A 27878-nucleotide genomic window follows, 5' to 3' on the forward strand; every position below is an offset into this window, starting at 1 on the left:
AATGAACCTCACTGGTTCTCGCATGTGTCAAGCAAATATGCTTGAGTTTTCGTTTACCATAACTGATGTGTGTGTTGATGAATGTTGAATGCATGAAAGTTTCACAAATCATTATTACATATTCGGGTCTTTATCGACCCGGATCTATATCTAACACGGAAGGATCTCTACCTGTTGCGATAAGATAAAACTCCTCTGATATTAGAATAACAATTACAGAAGAATAAAATAATTCATACTTTGTTACCTTTTGTAGCTTGGAAGGGCTCAGTTTGAGCAGATGTTTTATGCCATCATCACTGTCCTCGTCAGAGCTCATTTCCCAGTAAATTCAGCAAATAATAGGCTAGTTTTATGTTTGAGGTCATGAATATGAGCCCATTCGTGATCTCAAACATATTCCCAAAACATCTTCAAAATCAATATTTTGATCAGTAACAGCTTCACCAGATCCATCCAGTGACAGTGACAGTCATATTTGATTGGGTTCAGTACTTGCTCTGCAGTAAATTGCTGAGCCATTTCATGTTTTGCTTATTCTTTCGTTTTCTGTCTGAATGAATCGTCACTTCATCATTGTGTATCAGACATTGCCACCTTGCGGAATAAAGATGAATTGCACTTATTCCATCATCAAAGATTCAATTATTGTTGTGCAGAAAAAAATATATGCACACTGATACACACCTCAGGTCGTTAGCGACCCTATACAATTTTTTTTTTTAAATGAATACAAAAATAGGCATTCTTTTATAATTTTATGATTTTTTTCTTGTTATATTCTTTATAATGAATTGATTGAGGAATACCAAGAAGTTTGATGTCTAACTTTAAAAATGAATGAGGAAGAGGGTAGTGAATGACATCCCGGGTCGCTAAAGACCCGAGGTATGCATTTAAGGGTTAATTGTGAATAAAAGCCTAAATTAAATCTGTTCAGCATATAAAGTGATCATGTCTCTTCAGAAAATTTGGACTAAACCCCTCAATTCATATGGAATATTAGTTTCACAATCTTTTTATGAACTTTTTGAAGCGTCAAAGTGCTAGTTGCGTAGCTGTCAGTGGAGGGACAGATCGCTCAGATTTCATCAAAAAATATCTTCATTTGTGTTCCGAAAATGAACAAAAGTCTTACGGGTTAGGAACAACATGAGGGTGAGTAAATGATGACAGAATTTTCATTTTTGGGTGAACTAACCCAGTATATCTATTATTTATCTTTTTTTTGCATTATGTGCCAATATCTCTTAGTTTGATATTTTGTTATATAATTCAACATTCAAACATTTTTAAGGATGGTTTAAGTGTCAGAATACTTTTTGGTGCCACTGTATATAATTTTTTTTTTTTTCACATTACCATTTTTTTTTTTTTTTTGAGCCAGACATTTCTTAGTCAGATTCACCTGTTGAACCCCCCTTTGTCCCTTTTAGCAACAGCCCCTGAGTGCTGCCCCATCCCAGTCGGTCCAGCCTTCTCCTCTGCCCAAACCAGTGTCATCGGTCCATCATGCCCAGCGGCCCACGCACCCATCCCACGCGCCTCACACCCCTCACTCAGCCAGCTTACCCAACTGCCCTGGCAGAGGAAAGATGGCCAAGTTCCTCAACCCAGAGGAGATGACCTCCAGGGATTACTATTTTGACTCGTATGCCCACTTCGGCATTCATGAGGTATGAGCACATCAGATCAGCGGATGCTTGCATTTAACATAGATGCTGAGACATATGATGTACTTTAGGATACAAGTACTCATGGTAATCAACATCAGTCATCTTGATTTATGCTGGGAGTTATATATAATGCAGAGTATGCAGAGAAATGGAGCAGGAGAGAGAGACGGGGAGAGGGTGTCATTGAATTATAGGATGAGAGAGCGCAGAGAACGGGAGGTTCAGGCGAGACCTGCAAGATTAATTTTGTTCAGACTCATTTTTAGTATATAGGTCAGATCTTTTTTCCCTTCTCTCATCTAAATGTGACAGAGGCGTACACCAAAAAAGCTGCATAGATCTGAGGAGACATGCTGTAATGGTGACAGCAAGTTTTTTATGTTCTCACAGGTTGTCAGAGATTCACATCTTATTTTTTGCACTATAATACTAATGATAACTGTGGTAGGGAATGATTACTGTATTAATAAACCATATTTATAAGTACTTCAAAAAATCATGTCCAAAAAACCAAGACAATACCATGATGCTTTGTCAGTGTAGGCGTTTTCAAACGCACCTAAATTCCCAAAAGCACCACCTATCTATCTATAGGCAGATTACTGTATGGAATTTTTATAGATTAGAATTAATTACCACATTGCTTTATTAACCCTGTAAATCCTGAAATATGAAATGATCAGAAAATAAGTCAAAATATGAAAGAAATCATTTGGTTGTTTTTTAAATGGAACAGTTTATTGAACTTTTAGACAAAATATATATAAAAGTTTGCATGTGTTTTTTGTTGAGCAACATATTTGATACATCAGACTTTTATGACTCATTTAGTATGATAGGAGGCTGTTTTTCAATACGTGAGCTGCCTAACTAAACAGCATTTTAGATACCCTTTACAAAAAAGACCTATCAAAAACATGCTGTTCCGTGTGATTACCAAATATACCATTGTATTTAAAGGGATAGTTCACCCAAAAATGAAAATTTGATATTTATCTGCTTACCCCCAGGGCATCCAAGATGTAGGTGACTTTGTCTCTTCAGTAGAACACAAATGATGATTTTTAACTCCAACGGTTGCCGTCTGTCAGTCGTATAATGCATGTCAATGGGAACTTTGTCTAAAAAAAGTAAAAAAAACATGCACAGACAAATCCAATTTAAACCCCGCGGCTCGTGACGACACATTGATATCCTAAGACACGAAACGATCGGTTTGTGTGAGAAACCGAACAGTATTTATATAATTTTTTACCTCTAAAACACCACTATGTTCAACTGCCCTGCGCATCCGTTTAGTGAGGTCAGAAAACACATTCTGATGACGGAAGTGATGTCTCGCGCTTTGCTTCAATGAGTGCGAGACATCATTTTCCTTGTCAAAGCGCATTTAGACCTCACTAACAGGATGCACAGGGCAGTTGGGCAGTTGGACATAGTGATGATTAGAGGTAAAAAATTATATAAATACTGTTCGGTTTCTCACACAAACCGATCGTTTCGTGTCTTAGGATATCAATGTGTCGTCACGAGCAGCAGGGTTTAATTTGGATTTGTCTGTGCATGTTTTTTGACTCTTATAGTTGGAATTCCCATTGACACGCATTATACGACTGACAGACTGCAACGGTTGGAGTTAAAAATCATCATTTGTGTTCTACTGAATAAACAAAGTCACCTACATCTTGGATGCCCTGGGGGTAAGCAGATAAACATCAAATTTTCATTTTTGGGTGAACTATCCCTTTAAATGACACTCAAAGGTACAATAAACCATGGTACTATGACCAAACAACCATGATTATACTACAGTACTTTTCTGTTACAGAAACATTTTCAAACGTTAGGTAGGCAGCTCACCAAGATTTGTGCAAATGTTGCAAAACAGTAAAAGGTTTTTGTGCATGCATGAATGTACAGGAAATGCTAAAGGATGAAGTGAGGACGTTGACATACAGGAACTCCATGTACCATAACAAGCACATCTTCAAGGACAAGATCGTGCTGGACGTGGGGAGTGGTACTGGCATCCTATCCATGTTTGCTGCCAAGGCCGGAGCCAAGCACGTGTATGGGGTAAGAGGGCGGCCCTCCTTATGCCTAAAACCGCATGAGCCTGTAGCCTCCTACCCTGCTGGAATGATCCACAGAGCCCAAAATAGCATCATGTGTGGCAGTCGCACCAAGAGCTTTTGAAGGTGTAAGCGAATAATCCTCTTTTGTAGGGAAATATGATGTCATATTACCACCTACTTATTTTATAGTAAGGACCATAAAGTTCAAACCAGTTCAAAACAGGAAAAAAAAATAGTGTTTAAAGGCCATAACAAACAAATGAGTCGTTTATTAAAAATGATTGCCTTTGAACTTAAATATATGTGTTATACACCTTATCATTCATCAATCATTCAATATGTATTATATATTAGCCAATATTTTTTTTATATAGCAATATTCATTTACTTGCTTTAAAGCTGCTTTACAATAAAAATCAGTATCAATAGTTCAATTACAACTTTAATTTGGCTTTAAAAAATATTAATAATTTAATAACACTGTTGAATGACATTTTTAAAATTAATATTATTTTTTCATGTTGTGATGCCAAATTAATTTGTATGGGGTTTTCATGTTTTATGGGAACATTCCATAGACATAATGATTTTATACTGTACAAACTGTATATTCTATTCCCTAAACCTACCTATTACTGAAAACTTTCTGCTGAAAACTTATCAGTATATCAGTAAGAGCAGAGTGTGAAGGTTGAATTAGCAGAGCAATAACACAGCTGTACATAAAATATTGCAATCCACACAACATAATGGGAGACATATCAAAAGAGGACGAATTGTTGGTGCGTGTCTCACTGGCTCACCTGTGACCAGGACAGCAACCCTGCGTTCCAATGTCCATACTATCCATCCTAAATAGTATGTGAGATTAAAATAAGTGTGTCCCAAAGCATAGTATGTTGAAAAGAGTATGCCAAAAGTCCCCGGATGGTCTACTATTTCCGGTATATTTTCAAAGTGTGGATCCGTGCACACTATAAAGGCTAATATTGCCCACAACCCATTGCGCATTGGACGAGGATTCAGTTCAGAACTACAAACTACAAACACGAGTAAAAAATGTTAAAAAACTACAAAACATGGCGGATATGAGCGATCGACGCTGAGAGGTTTAAGTGACTAATAATCAGTTTAACCTGATAGAAAATATATATTTAATGTTATCCGTGTTATTTTTCATCAGCAAATACCAATGTAGACTTTTATAAAGATCCGAATGGCCATTAACTTTTAAATGCATCATTATGCTTTAATATGAGGAGATTCTCCACATGAAAGACCCGCGACTGCAGATCAACGTGCTGCATTTCTCTCCGATACGGTAGGAAATTAGCTAAATGAAATGTGGAGGATGTAAGATAATTGACAGGCCAGTTTACGGTGACAGGATGCGACAGAGAGAAAAGACGCGATTGTATGACGTGATAGTATGTCCCAAAGCTTGTCTACTCTTTTGCTACACACTCAAAAGTAAGTAATTTTTGTTCACAGGAAGGCGTAGTATAAGTAGGCGAATTGGGACGCAGCACAAGTCTTTATGGTGTTTGGAGAGCTCTGGTATCCAGGGTATGTCGGCATACCATTACGTAGGATGAACCACATATTTGGGCTACAATATCACAGCGTTGTGTGCTTGATGGGCGCATCACTACCAAGGACTAGCGAACCATTCTGGTGGACCATGTGTACCTAATGGTTCAAACATTGTACCCTGAAGGTGGTGTAGTGTATCAGGATGGTAATGCACCAGTAGGCCTATACAGCAAGACTGGTGACAGAATTTTGGGGTACAGCCTCTTATTTGGGGTATTTTTGAGGAGCAAGTCAGAAAACATTTTCCTCCACCACCTGGCCACTGTTCAGGAAGAGGAATGGCTGAAAATCCCTCTGGCCACTGCGCAGGACTTGTATCTGTATCTGTCGTTCCCAAGATTAATTCATGCTGTATTAGCCATAAAAGGAGGCCCTACACCATACTAATAAATTATTGTGGTATAAATCCATGTGTTCCAGTTTCATATATGTATCTGTATATGTTCTGTAGATCCACTTTACAACTGAAATTCTGTTGGTTTAATAATTGATGAATTTTACAACATTAACACATATTTTCCTGTTTATTAATGTGAAGCTGCTTTGAAGCAATCTGTATGGTATAAAGCGCTATATAAATATATGTATATGTGACTTGACTTGATATATAAAATCAAAGTACAATCAGATTGTGATCCATGTGATATACCATGACACCACCATAGTACTTTTTTTTTATAAGGGACCCCTTCTGTTTTTCTGACTTGCAATTCCCCCATTTCATTCCATTTCGCTTTCTTGCTTCCTGACCCGTCCATTCAGACCTCTCCCCCTTAATGCATTCCTCCCCAGTGGTTAGTGGAGGTTTTTAGTGGGCAGCCTTTACTGGCCGTGCTGATATATCAGGCTCTAACACACTACACTGTGAGGCTGTGGTAATTGGCTCTTCGGATAAATCTGAGAAAAAGGCACACCAAAGAAAGCAGTAAAGGTCAGAAGGGCCACATTAACCATGTGGTGCTTGTTTTGCACTTTCTCTTTGAGAACTAAAGCCAGAGCTTGTTAAGCCAAGTTAGAGTATGAACAGAAAGAAAAACTCGATTTTATGTTTCCCGCCATCCTCTTGGGACAGAATGTTCAAGAGCTTTTCTCAGTTTTCAGTAGAGTACGAAACTACCTCGGGAAGCCTAGCCGTGTGTTGGTGTCTGTCTGAGTCGCGGTCTCTGCTGTAATTGAGCTGATGTGATTTGCACCTCGCTGCTTGTATCCAGTTGCACTGTGATAATGAACAATTCTCTGAATGGCTTCATCATATTTAAATGCCAGAGAGCACAAACTCTCCTCAGTGTCTATGTTACAGTGCTCATCGCAAACGAAAAACACTTGCTCAGTGCAGAATATAAATAAGATCCCTGCTGAAAAATCCAGCTAAAACCAGCCTAAGCTGGTCAGGCTCGTTTTAGCTGGTCTCCCAGCCTGGTCATAGCTGGTTTTAGAGGGGTTTTGGTTAGCTAGGAAACTGGGAGGCTGGGACCAGCTGAACACCAGCTAAGCCAGGCTGGGAGACCAGCTAAAACCAGCTACTTCCAGCTTAAACCAGCTAAGACCAGTCAGCCAGTTTAGGCTGGATTTAGCTGGATTTTTCAGCAGGGATTTTTACATTTTCTGGTACTTGCCCATGCAAAATTGGCTGCCAAAATACTAGGGTATTCTGCATGGCATTCTGATATTTATATCCACCTTATTTTCAATGTAACAGCAGCCGATTTTTAGCCATTTTTGCTTTCGGTGTCAGCTGGATTTTGTAGCCGAATCATATTATTTAAATGTATTATCATAATCATAAACACACTGTTTCATAGCGCAAATTGTTTTACAGTTTACTGCACTCTGTTATTCTTCTTGCATTTTATCATATAGCAGTTAAAGGGATAGTTCACCCAAAAATGAAAATTTGATGTTTATCTGCTTACCCCCAGCGCATCCAAGATGTAGGTGACTTTGTTTCTTCAGTAGAATGATGATTTTGAACTCCAACCGTTGATGTCTGTCAGTCAAATAATGCGAGTGAATGGTCACAATTTATAAGAGTCAATAAACTTGCACAGACAAATCCAAATTAAACCCTGCGGCTCATGACGGCACATTGATGTCCTAAGACACGAAACGATCGGTTTGTGCGAGAAAGCGAACAGTATTTATATCATTTTTTACCTCTAAAACACCACTATGTCCAACTGCGTTCAGCAATCGCTTGGTGATGTCTGATCGCGCTCTGACAGCGGCAGTGATGTCTAGCTCTCATTGAAGTCTGATTGAAGTATATGCGCGAGACATCACTGCCGTTGTTAGAGCGCGATCAGACATCACCAAGCGATTGCGGAACGCAGTTGGACATAGTGGTGTATTAGAGGTAAAAAATGATATAAATACTGTTTGGTTTCCCGCACAAACCGATCGTTTTGTGTCTTAGGACATCAATGTGTCGTCACGAGCCGCAGGGTTTCATTTGGATTTGTCTGTGCGTGTTTATTGACTCTTACAGATTGTGTGACCATTGACTCACTTTATTTGACTGACAGACTGCAACGGTTGGAGTTAAAAATCATCATTTGTGTTCTACAGAAGAAACAAAGTCACCTACATCTTGGATGCCCTGGGGGTAAGCAGATAAACATCAAATTTTCATTTTTGGGTGAACTATCCCTTTAATGAATCAAAAGTCTCGCATATTCACAGGAAATGCCTTACTTCTTCATTGAAAAATAAGGTGAATATATTATTTTTATTCCTGCTTAATTTTAAGTTTATTGGATTTTACTGTCTGCCAGGCAAAAATCATACATGTCCACAGCTCAAATTAAGCAGAATGAGTTACAAACCAGAAAAACAAAACTCTAACTGTACTCTCTAAAAAAATGCTAAAAAAACTAACAAAAAAAATGTTGGGTTGAAAATGGACAAAACCAGTGGTTGGGTTTTGTTTGCCCAACGTGCTGGGCAGTTTTAATATTTACCCAACTATTGTTTAAGAATTACTATATGGCTGTCTTAAAATGAACACAAAATCGGTTGGAAATTAAAAATCAGACACATAATTACTAGAGGCAACAATAATAATCAAAAGGTAAACATTTATTAATGAGCAATTTAATAAATGTTTATTATAAGTGTCAAAAATACATGTTATTTGAGCTGTAAAGTCATCTAAATAATCCTTTTAGCAGTTTTTAACTGCTGTTTTAGGCAGATGACCTCTTGGTTATGTGTTACCAGCATGTTTTCATTGGAAACCATCATGTCATGCCATGGGTTTATTAGCTTAACTTTGTCATGACAGGAGGATATTGATCAACTTAATATGGTAAGCTATCTTCTCATGTTAACATACAATTCTGCAGTCATGCAGTAAACCAGGAAAAATCCATTAATGCTTAGCAAAATACTTCTAAATAAATATCTAAAGCATACTAGTAGTAGTAGTCATTCACCCAAACTGTGAATGAAAACAAAATCATCAGATAAAATCATTTTTAATATTTAAACTTGTCATGTTTGCAAAGTTTTGCCCTTGATCTCTGTTTACTGCAGCTCAAGTCCAGGCACTTTCCTCTCGTCTTGATCATGCACATCAAGAGCTTTTCTTCTGAGAGTGGAAATGTGCTGACTGTGTTATGGGCTTCTCTGATTACTTTTAAACTCAAGGCTGCTGACCCACTGCAGTACGTGAAACTTTTCCAGAAACAGGTGGGGCTGCCATGTAGGAGAAAGCGAGGGTTCTGAAGCAATGCTGACTGACTTCATGTGCAACACTCGAGTTGACGGCGATGGCTATGGACACTAATGATTGCTGGGAAAACACAAGGGATGTCATGAGGCAGAAGGATCTGTGCTGTCAGTGTCAGGAATGAACCTCTCACTTACACTGCTGGCAGCTTCCTACTTAATCTCTCCTCTTCCCTTTAGCCTCGGGCCACTGACAGCCCCGTTACTGTGTGTGCTTGTTTATATATCTTTCTGTCTGACAACGGGACAGGAATCTGGACTGTTTGTAAATGCTAAATAATGCTCTTTAGGTAGCTGGGGGCTGATCAGAGGAACATGTCTAATAGGCAGGTCTGCAAGTTGCAAGAATCATCAAGCTCTCTATGTTGAGAGACTCCAAGGGAAAGGACACGGTCTGTTTTGGAAAGACAGTACTTTTACTTCGCAAGGGTGCATTAAATTAATCAAAAATGACAGTAAAGACTTTTATAAACAAAAGATAAAAATAAAAAAATAAATGCTGGTCTTTTTAACTTTCTATTCATCAAATAAAATAATCGCTAAACATAAAAACATCAAATTGTATTAAAAGCCAAAGAAAAAAAGATAGAGTAATGTACCTTAATGCAATCATGTGAGACAGTTCTGGGAGGTCATTATATCAAATCATTTTGATGACAGACTTTGGCTCAGGCATTTCAGAATAACTAAAACAACATTTAAGATGGCGTGCAATGAAACTGATCCGCTAGTTAGTCCAGTTATCCAATCACATCCTCTTTGAGCCAAAGTCATGTGAGTTTTTTTGTTTGTTTCGAATCAAGGGATTTATTGCTTATGCGCATGTCTTCTTGTGGGATAAAAAAATTATTGGACTCAATTGAGCGCAATTGAGCGTTTTTTGTGCATTTTTAGAAATTATACTTTTCTAAGTTTGCTTAGTAATAATTATGAGCCAGTCACGCTAGGAATCAAGTATTTTAACATTAAGCAAATCACAGTGTTTCTATAGAACTATGGGTTTTCTGAAAATGGATATAAGGATAGAGAAGGTAAAACGCTGTCTATTAGTTAAACCAGCACCTAACCAACCATGAATTTCTGTGCTGGTGTCTAAGAAGCACAAGACAACAGGGAATAACCACTGCAAGTTAAATTTTTTAAATTGTTCTGTGTTTTCTTCATTCCTCAGATTGAATGCTCAAGTATATCAGAATACTCTGAGAAAATCATCAAGGCCAATCATCTGGACAGTGGTAAGCACATTCAATGTGTGTTTGCTGTGTAGTTGGTTGGCTTGTGTGGGTGTGTGAGAAAAGCAGAATGACAAATAGGATGAGACACTGATAGGGTAAAGAGTGGTTGTTGAGCTTTCTTCTATTCAGCCTCCTAAATATTCATAATTTAAAACCTCTGCAGTAATCTGAATATTAAGAGAGAATTTAAATTGCAAATATTCTACTTTGTCAATGATAAAATGAATATAAAGGACACTGTCTTCACAAAAAGACATTTTAATCAGTATTTAAAAAAAAAAAAAAAATCATTTTCCAGTAAAAACTACTTTTCAAAAGTTTGGGGTCGGTAAGATTTTTTTATGTTTTTAAAAGAAGCCTCTTATGCTCATCACCATGGCAAAAATACAGTAAAAACAGTACTATTATGAATATATTATTACTATTTGAAAACTAACTTTTCTATTTTAATACATAGTTTAATACAACTTTTCAGATTGAATCACAGTTGAAAACAGTTGTGCTGCTTAATAGTTTTTTTTTAGAAACTGTAAAACTTTTTTCAGGATTCTTTGACTTTTAAAGGTGCCATCGAACGTTTTTTTACAAGATGTAATATAAGTCTAAGGTGTCCCCTGAATGTGTCTGTGAAGTTGCAGCTCAAAATACCCCATATATTTTTTTTTAATTAATTTTTTTAACTGCCTATTTTGAGGCATAATTAGAAATGCGCCGATTCAGGCTGCGGCCCCTTTAATTGCTCGCGCTCTCCGCCCCCTCCCGAGCTCTCGACTCTATCATTGCATAAACAAAGTTCACACAGCTAATATAACCCTCAAAATGGATCTTTACAAAGTGTTCGTCATGCAGCATGTCTAATCGCGTAAGTATGGTATTTATTTGGATGTTTACATTTGATTCTGAATGAGTTTGATAGTGCTTCGTGGCTAACGGCTAATGCTACACTGTTGGAGAGATTTATAAAGAATGAAGTTGTGTTTATGAATTATACAGGCTGCAAGTGTTTAAAAATGAAAATAGCGACGGCTCTCTTGTCTCCGTGAATACAGTAATAAACGATGGTAACTTTAACCATATTTAACAGTACATTAGCAACATGCTAACGAAACATTTAGAAAGACAATTTACAAATATCACTAAAAATATCATGTTATCATGTCAGTTATTATTGCTCCATCTGCCATTTTTCACTGTTGTCCTTGCTTGCTTACCTAGTCTGATGATTCAGCTGTGCACAGATCCAGACGTTAATACTGGCTGCCCTTGTCTAATGCCTCGATCATGGGCTGGCATATGCAAATATTGGGGGCGTACATATTAATGATCCTGTTACGTAACAGTCGGTGTTATGTTGAGATTCGCCTGTTCTTCGGAGGTCTTTTAAACAAATGAGATTTATATAAGAAGAAGGAAACAATGGAGTTTGAGACTCACTGTATGTCATTTCCATGTACTGAACTCTTGTTATTCAACTATGCAGAGGTAAATTAAATTTTCAATTCGATGGCACCTTTAAATTAAACACTACATTTATTTGTTAAAAAATATTAGGTTACACTTTAAGGTGATGTAGTTAGATTGTACTTACTCAGATAAGAACTGAGTAATATTAATTAAGTACATGTACTTACTATTGAGTTACGGTTAGAGTTAAGGTTTGAGTTAGGGTTACTTGTAATTATGCATAATTTACTGTTATTACTATAGTAAGTACATGTAGTAACATGTAACTACGTCACCTTAAATGAAATTATTACCAAATATTACAAATAGAATCCTATCCTAAACCCAAAGTGATTCTTTTCAGTTAGCCTGCGGTTAGCAAGAAAACAACACATTGCTAACAGGTTATGGCTCTTTCATTTAGGTAGTACTGCAGTATCTCTTCATGGAAGTTCAACAAAAGCTGATGTTTCGCATTTTCAGCTCTCTCTCTCTCTCTCTCTCTCACACACACACACACACACGTTTTGACCCACATCTTTTAACTGGCCTTAAAAATTCAAAGAGTAGAAGAATCTGTCAAGCGTTTCCATGGCCTTATTTGTCTGTGTGTTCCAGTTATAACCATCTTTAAAGGGAAAGTGGAAGAGACGGAGCTGCCGGTAGATCAGGTGGACATTATCATCTCGGAGTGGATGGGCTACTGCCTTTTTTATGAGTCCATGCTGAACACAGTCATCTACGCCAGAGATAAGTGGCTGGTCAGTGTTTGTGTGTGTGTGTGTCTGTGAGTCCGTGTGTAGTACAGGAAGTATATTGTGTGTGTGTGTGGGTACAGCCAATGTCTCTAGAGTGAACATAAACTCTGTGCTCTTCCTCTTTAGAAACCAGGAGGTTTGATGTTCCCAGACAGGGCTGCTCTCTATGTGGTGGCCATTGAAGACAGGCAGTACAAGGACTTTAAGATTCACTGTAAGTCCTAATACACACACACACACACACACACACACACACACAATTTGATTGTGTTCCACCGATTACATTACTTGAAATCATTACTAGCAGCACAGTTGCAGCACAGTGCAGCAGAATCAGTACTCACTTATCATGTGAGATGACTGACAAGACAATGGCGGAGGATTTGATGCGCAACAGATCTTGAGTGTCATTGACAAATATCTTATTTTGTAAAATATTTGTCCACTGCTCCCTATACACAGAGTACTAGTGACCATGAATTCAAAAGCGAAACTGAAAACCAAATGCGCAAATACAGTCCAAATACACTGTCCACAGTCCACAAGTTTACAGATCATTTTATTAAGTATGTTTGTGTATCTTTCAGTTAAAAGTCTAAAAATCCATAAAACAGGATAAATTTACACAGCATAAGATTTTAAGAATTGTTTTCATAGATTGTATCTTGAATATAAGTGTATTTTACAGAAGAGGATTAGGGCCAAGCAATAATAAAAAAGTAAAACCATCAAGATTAAAGTTGTTAAATTTCGAGAAAAAACTCGTTAAATTTCGAGAAAAAAGTCGAAATAAAATGTTGAGAATAAACTCGTTAAATTACGAGAAAAAACTCGTTAAATTTCGAGAAAAAAGTCGAGATAAAAGAGAAAAACTCGTTAAATTTCGAGAAAAAAGTCGAGATAAAATGTTGAGAATAAAGTCATTAAATTACAAGAACAAATTTGTTAAATTATGAGAAAAAAGTCGTTAAATTACGAGAACAAATTCGTTAAATTACGTTCGTTAAAAGACTTTTTCTCGTAATTTAATGACTTTAATCTCAACATTTTATCTTGACTTTTTTTCTCGAAATTTAACGACTTTTTTCTCATAATTTAATGAATTTGTTCTCATAATCTAATGACTTTTTTCTCATAATTTAATGACTTTATTCTCAACATTTTATCTTAACTTTTTTCTCGTAATTTAACAAGTTTTTTCTCGTAATTTAACGAGTTTATTCTCAACATTTTATCTTGAATTTTTTCTTGAAATTTAACTATTTTTTTTCTCGTAATTTAATGAGTTTATTCTCAACATTTTATTTCGACTTTTTTCTCGAAATTTAATGAGTTTTTTCTCGAAATTTAACCTCGAACTTTAATCTCGAGATGGTTTTATTTTTTTATTATTGCTTGGCCCTAATCCTCTTCCATAGTATTTTGTCTTACTCCACTAGAATTTTTTCACTTTTTACGCATAAATAAGTTAAAAACAAATGAGGGAAAAAAATCTGCCAATGTAGTAAGACCAAATATACTTCGAGATGTAATATACCTTCTACAGTGCATACTTCTTGCACTATAAATTTGAAATCTGATACATTTTGAGACATATAGACAATAGAGTGCTTATCTTTACATTCGTATAAAGTATTTTCTGGGCCTTAATCATGCTGTTTATCAAAAATCAAACGTTTCTATGTTTGAGCAGGGTGGGAGAACGTTTATGGTTTTGACATGACCTGCATCAGGAATGTAGCTATGAAAGAACCACTGGTGGACATCGTGGACTCAAAGCAAGTGGTATCCAACGCCTGCCTGATCAAGGTTAGCCATTAAAACACTTTTAAAGAAATCACGTAAATGCGTGTTTCTCACCGCATGTGTGGTAGACAAGAAGATAAAGTGGATCCACTGAGAATACAGCAGCATTAGTGTGTAACTGATCATTAGCTGCATCACTCAGTGTGACAGTTACATAATGATCCGTTGAAATGCAATTTCATTTCATTATAAACCACTGGAGAAGATGCTGATGAGATGATTATTGGTTGAATCAGATTCATCTAGCCTGGAAAGTTTATGGCTCCACAGATGGACTGTGAAATGCATCTGCAAACCTCTCATTTTAACTGCCAAAAGATAATATGAAAGAAACATATTTGAATCAAAAGGCTTTTCGGCTTTTTTGCAGACATGAATTTAGCAGTTCTGATCCAATTAAGAATTAATCCAATTTAAAACTTTGATGCAAATCAAAGCTGGAAAACAATTTGATATGTAAAGCTCTAAATAAAGGAATTTGGGCATTTTGTATATGTCATTGTCAGTGAATGTCTGTTCATAGAGTATACAGTGTTGGAGAAAGTTACTTTTAAAAGTAATGCTTTACAATATTGCGTTACTCCCTAAGAAAGCAACTAATTGCGTTACTTAGTTACTTTTTATGGAAAGTAATCCATTAGGTTACTTTTGCATTACTTTTTCTCACCTGAGCTGGGTTTGCATGCTTACTTTTTAATAAAAAACGAAAACAAATTCTATTTTTGGGAAATGTAAAGGCCCTTTCACACCAAAAGTGAAATGAATAAGCCTCAGGCTGAAGGAAATTCAAATTAATGCCTGTACAAAAGTCAATAAATAGGAAAACAAAGTAACTTGTGTTACTTGTTTGAAAAAGTAATGTGTTACTTTACTCGTTACTTTAAAAAAGTAATCTGATTTCATAACTCAAGTTACTTGTAATGCATTACCCAACACTGCATACTGTATATACATGTTGACACTAAAAAAAATTATGAACCATTAATACATATTAATATACATATCGCAATATATATTTATTAATATAGATTAATATATATCGCAATAAAATTTATTTTTATATATATTTATTTAATATACACTGATAAATAACATTTTTAATATCCTGACTGAAAATATGATGCCTGAGAAGCTTTTGCTGTCTTTCTTTAAAATAATGTTTTAAATCTAATGTAATGACATATATGCATTTTTAGGGGCCATTTAATTGTCCTAATACCATTTGGAGCCATTGTATGCTGCTTTCTTTTTCTACTGATTGAAACGTGTCCTGAACTGACCTTTCCTCTTATGGTATAAGAGGAAATTAAATCATGATATTGTGTCCTTTACTCACATCCATCTTTCTTTAAAGTTTAGATAAAGTTAATAACTTTAAAGATCAGATCAGTGAAGCAAAGCTGGGGGATAATGGATGAAGGCACTTAAATTAAGTGGTGAATGGAAGTGTGATGCACGCAATCACACGGACCTCCTCTGTTGCCTTGTTTGATACAGTGATTAATGCTCCATTTCAAACTTTGTGGTTTATAACTGAATCTAAAGTAGATCGGACATGTTTACAAATGGGAAGCCTGGTGTCTAATGGAGGTAAGAGTGAGAAGAATATAAAACCACAAAGAGAGAGAGAGAGAGAGAGAGAGAAAGGTTTATACTTACAAATAACAGTTTCCTGTTATTTTTCAGGTAAATATATCAGTGGTGAGAGAGGCAGGGCTCAGTTTACTGTCGGGAAATTATGGAGTCTGAAACAGCTGTCTGAATGTACTGATCCAAGAGCAGTAATAACATCCTAACGTAATTACTGAAATGCTACCAGTACAGTATGACATTTCAGAAGAAGAGATAGATAGAGAGAGAATAAGAGATCAAGCTGCATGCTGATCTTTTTTATTCTCTCCCACAGGAAAGAGAAATTAATGGAAGCTTTTTTCCGCCACGGAATAAAAAAAGGTAATCGTGATTATTCACAATTATTTGAGATATTTCTTGAGTTTATATCTCGCAATTCTGACTTTATAGCTCACAATTTTGAGAAAAAAACAGGATAAATGTAGCAATTCTGAGAAAAAAAAGTCAGAATTCCGAGTTTATATCTCACAAATCTGACTTTTGTTTTCTCAGAATTGTGAGATATTAACTTGGAGTTGAGAGAAACAATGTCAGAATTGTGAGCTGATTTTTTTCCCTCAAAATTGCGAGTTTATATCTCATAACTCTGAGGAAAAACATCATAATTGTGAGTTATAAACTCTCAATTGTGAGAAAAAAGTCAGAATTGTGAGATAAAACATTGCAGTTATCTTTTTAATTTTTATTCTGTGGCAGAAATAAGCTTCCATTCAAATTACTAAAGAGATCTCTTTAATATTTCATTTGTTTCTCCTAGACATCAAGGAGAAACCAAAGTCTACAGTCAAACATAGTAAATACTCAAACATTTCTCATTCTACCAAGACCAAATGATCCGTTATGCTATCCATATCAATCTTATATTCTTGCTGAAATTTTCTTACAGACAATTCTGAGACATAGTTAATCCGTAAAAGAAACACAACTGAGATCTTCATTAGGTACTTTAGACCATAAAATAGCAACTTTAAGCTTTTCTCATCTTCTCTCAGGAAGTGGACATCTACACGGTGAAGCCAGAGGAACTGTCCTTCACCTCCTCCTTCTGTCTGCAGATCCAGAGGAATGATTATGTCCATGCTTTGGTCACCTACTTCAATATCGAATTTACCAAGTGTCATAAAAAGACTGGCTTCTCCACAGGTATAGTGTTTTAAAACGTCTCACTGTTCTGCACCTGTGGCCACAGTGGTGTATATGAATGTGTACTTTGCGGTCGATGTCTGCCCTCTAGTGGCTCAGTTATGACATGGCACTGCCAAAGACATTGCATTAAACCAAAACAGAGGCCAAAGATTTAAGGTAAACTTCTAAAATGAAAACCAGATACACAAAGTTTGTTTAAGGTGAAGCCTTTGCAGAGTTTGCTCATTAAAATTAATTTAGTTCTTGACGTTCACCCAGTAGGCCCAACATTTTGGGGCTGAAAATAATTGGTAACCAGCTGGTGTGTAACAAAATTCTACTATTTTGAGGATAAGGTACATGAATAAAAAATTATGAAGACATTATTTGACTTTATATCCTATAAGTTTACCAAGCCACATCCACATGACTCAGTTAATATTTATGCACCATACCAATTTCATTCATATTCGCACAGTAAATGTTTTATTTCCAGCTTGACGGAATGCAGAAACGTAAGTGTGTTGCAACGTGTGTTGAAGTAAAAACTGCTCATGACGCAAGACGCCAAAGAACATACACGATCTAGTGCTATTCATAAAATGCACGTTAAAGGGTTAGTTCACCCAAAAATGAAAATTCTGTCATTTATTACTTACCCTCATGCCGATCCACACCCGTAAAACCTTCGTTAATCTTCAGAACAGCACAGATGAATCAGTGGCTGCATCCAAAAACTGGAAAATGCTGCCTTCTGAGGACACATTTCAAGGTAGTAAGGCATCAAGGCACGTCCGAATCCAATGTTAGCTTCACTTCCTGTCTCATGAGATACCTTCCTCAGATCGATTTTTGAAGGAAGCATAGATGTATCCTTAGCTGCCTTTGATATCCCACAATCCTGTGTTTTCCATTCTGTGACAGTTGAGCTAGATGGCATCCGAAAGTTGCGTTTACTGTTCAGTTTGTGTATAAATGTATGATTTTGACCAACATATTTCAATTTTGATATCATTTCTATCGAGAAATTACTAGTGATGGCCGATTTCGAAACACTGCTTCATGAAGCTCCGAAGCTTCATGAATCTTTTGTTTCGAATCAGTGATTCGGAGCGTGTATCAAACTGCTAAAGTCACGTGATTTTAGTAAACGAGGCTTCATTACGTCATTACTGTTTCGAAACATTTCAAAACAGTTTGAAATTTCAATGGTTCACCGGTAGAGGGCGATGATAAAGTGAACCCATGAATCATGTAGATTCACTGAGAACTATTGAACAAGCGTCTATTGGCTTTACCCTATGGTTTTACCTGATTTCCGATCAGTTTTATACATTTGTAGATGTTTTAATTATACATTAGAATAATGAAACACATTGAAAATTGATAAAAGAACATACATTATACAGACACTCTATATTTAATCTTATTAGATGATTAGTTAATTCCATTTAATTGATTGTACTTTAAATAAAAGTTTTGCAATACATTTGTTAAAGGGTATTTTTAATGTATGTTTGGCCTGAGTTTTGTTGCATTTGCACCATTCTGACCGCTAGGAGTCACTGTGGAGACGGGTGTCAGATTGTTTCGAAGCCTCGATTCATTACGGCACATTTAATTCAACTGCTTCAGTGTTTCATGAAGCCTCGATCTGCCCATCACTAGAAATTACTACTGTAATAATTAAATATTTGTTTAGTTCTCACCAAAGCTCGCGCTATATTGCTGTAGATCATTAAACTGTTACGCTGCCTCAGAAGTCTGTCCGAAATCAATTTCGTGAGGTACCTTCATGCACAAATGCTGCCATACAAGTCATTCTCTTATAAGACAGCGAGGCAGCAAGACAGCTACATAGGTTTTCGGACGCAGCCAGTGTGTCGAATCTGCTGTTCGGAGCGCCAAAGTCATGTGATTTCAGCCGTTGGCAGTTTGACACGCGATCTGAATCATGATTCGACATACTGATTCATAATGCTCCGATGCTTCATGAAGCAGTGTTTTGAAATCGGCCATCACTAAATAAGTCGTTATTTTGTTTTTTTGGCGCTCCAAAAATATTCTCATCGCTTTATAATATTAATATTGAACCACTGTACTCACATGAACCGATTTAAATATGTTTTTAGTACCTTTATGGATTTCGAGAGAGGAAGTGTCTATTGCTCCCTGTGGAGGCCTCACGGAGCTATCGGATTTCAACTAAAATATCTTAATTTGTGTTTTGAAGATTAACGAAGGTCTTGAGGGTAAGTAATAAATGACAGAATTTTCATTTTTGGGTGAACTAACCCTTTAAACACCATTTGCATATGGTTATATTAGGGAGTTTATTATTATGTACCTTACTTTAAAGCAAATAGTCAGACACAATAATAGTGCTCCTGCAGTCATTCCAGTGTTGCCAGATTGGAAATGTCCTAGTGTCGTAATGACCTAGTATCTGCCAGTTACATCTGCCGTCTTTCTTTGCCACATTACAGTAAATGACATGAAATATTTTTGTGTAAGTATAATGTCCTCTGAGTTATTAATTCTGTCCTCAAAGTCTTGTTTAGCATCTGGACACAAATTAGATCTGTGCTGCTGGTTTACACTGATGATTTATGGTGGGTTTTGTTGTATTTTTTTTCCTGTTGTGTGCCTTAGCAGTCTGATGCATTGTATAGTCAAGAGAGTACCTGACTCCTGGATGTCGAGTTGCAGTCTTGTAAGGTGTTGTGGGATTCTGATCTGAGGGCTCTGTTAAGTTCTATTGATCTTTCAGGCCCAACGTATTGCTCAGTCAGCATATAGACGTTTCCTCTTGGGTGGAACAAGTGATCTTTTAGCTGGCAAGAAAAGAGTCCTTTCTTCCTCTCTCAAATGCACACACACACAACTTTTGCATCTTATTTGGCAGCTATCTTGAAAGAAGTGCAGACTTACACAGATTTATGTCTGGGAAAGCATGAAAATCTGAATTTGTGAATTGAATTTGTCAGGATTAGTACAAGATTTACGTGTTTGTTGTTATTCAGTTTCATGTCTAAAAACAAAATAAAGAGTCAGGATGATCACTATATATCATTTAATAAAAGGACAGCATGGAATATTCATTAGCAGCCATTATATACAAAATATTTGACCTATAAAATGCAGCAACCAATCAGAATCAAGTGTTTCAGAGAGCCCCGTAACAGTGTGTTGTATAGCCTATTATTTATTTAATGTGATATTGTATATATTTTGTCTTCTATTCACTGTAGCACCAGATTCCCCGTACACACACTGGAAGCAGACAGTGTTTTATCTGGAGGAGTATTTGACTGTGAAAAGAGGAGAGGAGATAGTGGGCACTGTCAGCATGAAGCCAAACGAGAAGAACGTGGTATGTGGCCCCATATTAAAATATGCTTTCAAGACCCTTCTTCCTTTCTTTCTTTCTTTCTGTTAATTAATATAAGTACAGCTTAAAGGTGCAGTGTGTAAATTTTAGCGGCATCTAGTGGTGAGGTTGTGAACTGCAACCAACGGCAGCTCACCCCACCCTTTCAAAGCAAAATAGAGAAGCTACGGTGGCCGTCTGGGCGACACAGATCAAAGATGTCGTCGTCTGAGACAGAGAGTACGTTAGCAAGTCAAGTAATAAGGTTTCTTCTTACTTCTAACAAAGAAAGGTCTCTGCTTCTAATAAACCAGACAACTACTACTTCTTCTTTGTGCGTATTTAACATAGTGACGATGCAAGCTGCCTCTAAAAACACGAATGATTTAGAAGAACAACAACATAGTGATGAAACGCGCTCTGCAGAGTGTTTGTCCATTTAGGGCTGCTGTAGAAACATGCTGGCACAAAATGATGACTTGACATGGAGGGTGAATGAGATAGAAATGGCTCATTCTAAGGTAATAAAAACATAACGGTTCATTATGTAAGGTCTTTATACATCACTGAAAACATAGTTATGTATATTATATTGCATTTCTGTCAATAGATCCTCCCAAATTTTACACATTGCACCTTTAAAGGGGTCATGTTTTCCTTTTTCTTTAGTGTGTTATGTAGCTGTTTGTGCATCTATAAGATCTGTAAAGTTACAAAGCTCAAAGTCTCCCTTAAAAAGATTTATTCTATCTAAAAGAGAAGGCAGATCCAGACCTAGATTGAACTCTCTCACATATACCTACGTCACTATGTGGAAATGTTTGCATAATGCCACCCAAATGCATACGCAAAGAAAGAAAGCGAGGCTTCAGTTATCATAGTAGTGTTGTCGCTGCCATGTCGTGGAGACGCTGTGTGTTTCTATGCAAAAGCAAAAGCACTTTCGAAAGTGGACACAATTAGGAATAAGTGGTTAAAGGGATAGTTCACCCAAAAATGAAAATTATCCCATGGTTTACTCACCCTCAAGCCATCCTAGGTGTGTAAGTATATATATTCTTTCAGACAAACACAATCCGAGATATATTTAAAGGTGCCATCGAATTGAAAATTGAATTTACCTCGGCATAGTTGAATAACAAGAGTTCAGTACATGTAAATGACATACAGTGAGTCTCAAACTCCATTGTTTCCTCCTTCTTATATAAATCTCATTTGTTTAAAAGACCTATGAAGAACAGGCGAATCTCAACATAGCACAGACTGTTACGTAACAGTCGGGGTGTACGCCACCAATATTTGCATATGCCAGCCCATGATCGAGGCATTACACAAGGGCAGGCAGTATTAACGTCTGGATGTGTACAGCTGAATCATCAGACTAGGTAAGCAAGCAAGAACAACAGCGAAAAATGGCAGATGGAGCAATAATAACTGACATGATCCATGATAACAAATTGTGTAAATTGTCTTTCTAAATGTTTCGTTAGCATGTTGCTAATGTACTGTTAAATGTGGTTAAAGTTACCATCGTTTATTACTGTATTCACGGAGACAAGAGCCGTCGCTATTTTCATTTTTAAACACTTGCAGTCTGTATAATGCATTAACACAACTTCATTCTTTATAAATCTCTCCAACAGTGTAGCATTAGCCGTTAGCCACGGAGCACTATCAAACTCATTCAGAATCAAATGTAAACATCCAAATAAATACAATACTCACATAATCCGATGTATGCATGCAGTATGCATGACGAACACTTTGTAAAGATCCATTTTGAGGGTTATATTAGCTGTGTGAACTTTGTTTATGCAGTGATAGAGTCGAGAGCTCGGGAGGGGGCGGAGAGTGCGCGATTTAAAGGGGCCGCAGCATGAATCGGCGCATTTCTAATTATGCCTCAAAATAGGCAGTTAAAAAAATTAATTTAAAAAAATCTATGGGGTATTTTGAGCTGCAACTTCACAGACACATTCAGGGGACACCTTAGACTTATATTACATCTTGTAAAAAACCTTCGATGGCACCTTTAAAAATATCCTTAGCCCTCCAAGGTTTATAATGGTTGTGAATGGTAACCCACATTCTGAAGACAGAAAAAATGCATCCATCCATAAAAAAAGTAATCCATACGACTCCAGGGGGTTAATAAAGGCCTTTGGAGGGAATGGATGTGTTTTTGTAAGAAAAATATCCATACATAAAACTTTATAAATTCGAATAACGAGCTTCCGGTAGACGACCGCACGCAGAATGCGCAAGTTGACTTGCGCCAAATGAGTAATCCTTTGACGCGATGTATGACGCAGGACTATATTTTTAAATATATCTAGGATTGTGTTCATTTGAAAGAAGATTGTCATATAAACCTAGGTTGGCTTGAGGGTGAGTAGATCATGGGATAATTTTCATTTTTGGGTGAACTATCCCTTTAAGATTTATTTACAACCCAAATGCTTTCCAGACTATATATACAGTATATACATATATGCTGCTTAATATTTTTGTGGAAACTGTGATACACATTTTTTTCTGTTCAAAAATAAATAAATTGAATTAGAAATAGTTGTTTTATGTAACGTTTTAAGTCATTAATGTCACTTTTGATCAATTATAATGCAATAAATCTAACATTTGAATGGTAGTGTATAACTCAATTAAACTTTCTTTACTCAAATTGTTATAATGATTCTGCAACTTAATGTTTCTGCTTTTTCCTTTTTTTTTTATCCAGCGTGATCTGGACTTTACCTTTGAGCTGGATTTTAAAGGTCAGCTATGTGAGGCCGCTATCGCTCACGACTATAAGATGCGCTAAGTGTCCAGCAGAGGCGAGAGACGGTTCTTGACAGCACTCAGAGAAGCAGAGGCAGGAGCCGCTCCAGATCATAGCTACAGCGACACAGAGAGAAAGACCAGGACAGAAGTTATCTCTGGGAGTCTTGCCAGTGTTTTTTGGAGCGGGGTGGCACTTTCTAGCAATAGCGTCCTTGCCTTTGCCAACTATAGCCTGCACTAGTACGCCATCTCTCCGACTGTTCAGGGGCCAACTATGACTACACCCCACAGCAAACAAAAGAATGTCCTGGGCTTATGAATGTTAAGTGTTAGTTTATGGTTGCTTTGCTTTTTATATTAAGAGTGTGAGTTCATGTTGAAGGTGTGCTTCCCAGTCCCAGACACTGAGAACTTTAACATATTGTATTAAGAGTATTACTCCACTTATATGCCTGTAGTAATAATTCATTTAAACTAATTTTAACAACTACAATGCAGTAGGATAAGTCATCTTGTAGATTTAGGATCAGGTTTTGACAAAATCCAGGTCATTCTCAGGAAACGAGGCCATTTTTGTTAGAAGATTTCAGGTTTTTCCTAAATATCACTGGCCAGTACAAAAGTCAGCATTTCTTTTTTGCTTTGTGCTTAGAACTTTTTTTTCTTTCTGTAAAGCATTAATCACTATAATTTTTTTTTCCACCTGGTTTGCAAAAACAACTATTGAGCTTTACGAAGCCAATATACATAAAAAAAAAAAACAATATACCATAAAAATATTGATAAAGACTGTAAGAGAAACCACATGGTGAAAATGTTTTATTATGTTAAAATATATTGTCAAAATTATCAATTTTGTTTAAATCAAAGACTATAGAATAACACGCAACACGTGTCACTCGTATTGTGTTTTTGAATAGGAAAAAGTGCAACGCACAATATGGCTGAATAAGTCCTGCCTTCTAAATAAGAGCCAATCGCTGATTGGTAAAGTCAACGCATCACTGCAGCGGCCTTTAGAAGCTCCGGTTCCTATAGAAACAGTCAGACGCGCGCCTCCGAAATGAGGCACAAGCGACGCGCATTTGGGACTGCGCATTGGCTTGATCCAGCCTGAATAATACCGTTTTTTGTCACGATTCGAGCGTTTAGAAACAAAATTTATGAGACAGTTGTTCATTGGTGATTTCAAATATGAAATTTAATCGAAAACTTGGCAAACAGCTACACTTGAAGGCGTTTCAAAGATGGCCGCCGAATGAAATTATTGTCTTATCTGCATTTTTTAAAATTAAGCATTTTATACATAGACCATGACATTTTCATTTCAATAAAAACAAAATTTAGTTATTTGTTTGTGATTCTTTATATTATATTGTGATGGATATGCAAATTAGTATAAATCTGCATGACAATTGCATGTTGCAAAGAAAACTATACATTTCAAAATGTGTTTTATTTTAAAAGTTCTGTGCATTATACATCAAAGTTTTTTATAGTATAAAATTGTTAGGTTCTATATCATATTAATTATATGTAGTGCTTCATGTGGACACCATTTCCTGAGAATGACCCATCCATAACAAAATTAAGTTTTGCGGCATCAATGACACTTTATACCTAAAAGATCATAGGAAAATGAATCAGAAGCTAATAATGGAATTTCCAAGTCGAAAGTGTGATTGCAATACAGCGACGTGATGAAATTGTGAATTTGTTTTTTTAAGTAACTTTGTGAGATTGCAATATGTAGTGTTAGTGTTATTTATGATCTTAGATGTGTGATAATTACATTTCCACTTGCATCTGCTAACTGAGCACAGAGTTGAAAATAGAGAAAGAGAAACAGCACATAATACATATCAAAACATAGATGCCATGTGGAATGTTGGCTCTGTCTGCGGTGAGATCTTGATGAGCTGAACTCAGATGGCATGCTGCTCTTCACCTGTGCTCTTATTAGAGTCTTTGCCAAGGCGATGACTGGGATACGTCCCGTCCCGGTACATTTGTGACCCCCGTGTCACAGCTGATTGTACTGTTCAAGCCCTCACCAAAGACATTCAATTCACTAGCAAAGCACATTGTCCTTTATTATGTGTTAAATTTATTGTTCATAATTAGTCCCCCTCCTATAAGTATTCATCTAGTTCAACTAGGGTCTGATGGGTCTTGGTGGAATATTGTGCAATATTGGGAATGTGAAAAATATAAACTGTATTCTCTGTGCAGAAGAATGTTTTCCTCATCCAATATTGTATTTCCAGAACTAATTGAGTGTTTGTTATTGAAATTTGAGGTTTACATGTTAAAAATGTTTTAAAATGATAATTCTGCCATGATTTGAGCATCTATCGAGATAATAGTAAGTAACATAGCTTAAAACTAATAAAATGAAAGCTAATTAAAATGTTTAGGTGTACAAAAGCATGCCTTATTGAAAGCGTCTTTGACTGTTTATAAAACTTGACATACTGCTGTTATGAAAGTTAAATATGTAAGTGACATAAAAAGACTGAACATTTGTTGATGTAAAATGTTGGATCCCATAGCAAAAAACAATAAAAGCCATTTGTCCATTAACGTGCAGTGTAATACTTGGTTGTGCTCTAAATGTAGTACCACTTGTAGTCCACAAGGGGGCTTGAAAAGATTATGAAAAAAAATGGAAACAAGTCTATCTGACATACTGGCTATGCTTGAGATGGAATGCTAGCACACTGGTTATTGCATTTTGCACAGTATATACCCCTAACTATATACTTTTTTAGTATGGGAAACATGCTACAATGTTTCACTAGGCTATATTGTTCTCACATGAACTCATTACACTGTGTTTCCTTTAAAGGTGCAGTGGTGTACATTTTAGGAGGATCTATTGGCAGAAATGCAATTTAATATTCATAACTATGTTTTCAGTGATGTATAAAGTCCTTACATAATGAACCGTTATGTTTTTATTACCTTAGAATGAGCCATTTCTGTATACACATTTTCCGGGTTGCGTCCGTTGCTGGAGCGGCTGAGAAGAGTGCGCTGTCGTTATACAGTACGAGAGCGGCCTCTAGAGGCGAAATAAAAACTATCACTGATGCCTCGTAGAGTTTGTTTTGACACGTGACGTGAGGCTGTGCGCTGTACAGAGCGGGACACTTCAAAAAACGGTATGTTATACAGTGTACACTACAGTAGATGTTTTCATATCACTATAAAGTAATTAGTTTAAGTAGATGCTGCATTACAGGAGAACAGTAGTATATTTGCCGTCGAGGCGGAGAGGATGCTAACATTAGTAGTACCTCTAGCGGTTAAAATAATGTGACAAAAACACCAACTGTCACGATTGTTACCATTCATTTGCATTCGTTTATATCCATTTGTTCGCGGTTATGCATTCATTATCCAGCGAAGTTGCATATTTAATCTGTATTCTTATCATGCAGCGACAGAAACATAAATCAGAAATGTATTCGATTTCACTTCTTTTTTATTGATACTGTAACATTTTGATTAGATAATCATCAGGTTTTCTAAAATAGAGGCAAATAATGTGTGAAAGTATACATATAATAGGCCCTTTGTGTATAAAGATGGTAAGTTTTAAGCATGACTGTTTGGTTTTATATGAACTGGTAACACTTCCATTTAATAAGGTTAATAAAAGTATTGTTCATTTTTAATTTCAACATTTACATTTTAACATTTTAAAGTTGTCTCTTACATTAGTTATAATGCACTATGAATTAACATGAACGATCAATGTATAATTAATATATTAGTATTTTTTATATTTAAAAATTACAATAAATATTTAACCATTTTTTTCATTCAAAGAAACAAAATGTAAGAAAGAGTTAAAACTGAACACAATCTTGCTGCTCAAACTGTGTATAACAATTTTTACTTTTGTATTTTACATTTACTTGTACTTCTACTTTCAATACGTAAGTATGTTTAATATAAAAAAATACTTTTCGTACTTAAGTACAAAAAATATCACATACTTTAAAGGGTTAGTTCACCCAAAAATGAAAATTCTGTCATTTATTACTTACCCTCATGCCGTTCCACACCCGTAAGACCTTCGTTAATCTTCAGAACACAAATTAAGATATTTTAGTTGAAATCTGATGGCTCTGTGAGGCCTGCATAGGGAGCAATGGACACGTCCTCTCTCAAGATCCATAAAGGTACTAAAAACATATTTAAATCAGTTCATGTGAGCACAGTGGTTCAATATTAATATTATAAAGCGACGAGAATATTTTTGGAGCGCCAAAAAAAAAAAAAAACGACTTATTGAGTGATGGCCGATTTCAAAACACTGCTTCATGAAGCATCGGAGCATAAATGAATCAGTGTATCGAATCATGATTCAGATCGCGTGTCAAACTGCCAATGGCTGAAATCCGAACAGCAGATTCGACACACTGATTCATCTATGCTCCGATGCTTGTTTTGAAATCGGCCATCACAAAATAAGTCGTTATTTAGTTTTTTTTGGCGCTCCAAAAATATTCTCGTCGCTTTATAATATTAATATTGAACCACTGTACTCACATGAACCAATTTAAATATGTTTTTAGTATCTTCATGGATCTTGAGAGAGGAAATGTCCATTGCTCCCTATGGAGGCCTCACTGAGCCATCGGATTTCA

General features: G+C 36.3%; 1 protein-coding gene across 1 annotated transcript in view; it reads left to right on the forward strand.

The window, feature by feature from the left end:
* LOC125254575 (protein arginine N-methyltransferase 8-B) overlaps positions 1–25803 on the forward strand; it is a 37971-nt gene extending 12168 nt beyond the window's left edge. Inside the window, exons 2-10 of the mRNA XM_048169236.1 lie at positions 1437–1676; positions 3597–3752; positions 10242–10305; positions 12367–12509; positions 12633–12720; positions 14200–14315; positions 16937–17087; positions 20321–20442; positions 23177–25803. Coding sequence (XP_048025193.1) covers positions 1437–1676; positions 3597–3752; positions 10242–10305; positions 12367–12509; positions 12633–12720; positions 14200–14315; positions 16937–17087; positions 20321–20442; positions 23177–23260 — 1164 coding nt within the window. The 3' untranslated portion in view covers positions 23261–25803. The remainder of the gene's footprint in view (positions 1–1436; positions 1677–3596; positions 3753–10241; positions 10306–12366; positions 12510–12632; positions 12721–14199; positions 14316–16936; positions 17088–20320; positions 20443–23176) is intronic.
* Positions 25804–27878: the final 2075 nt, after the last annotated feature.

The sequence above is a fragment of the Megalobrama amblycephala genome, linkage group LG19, assembly GCF_018812025.1.
Source record: "Megalobrama amblycephala isolate DHTTF-2021 linkage group LG19, ASM1881202v1, whole genome shotgun sequence".
NCBI lineage: Eukaryota > Metazoa > Chordata > Actinopteri > Cypriniformes > Xenocyprididae > Megalobrama > Megalobrama amblycephala.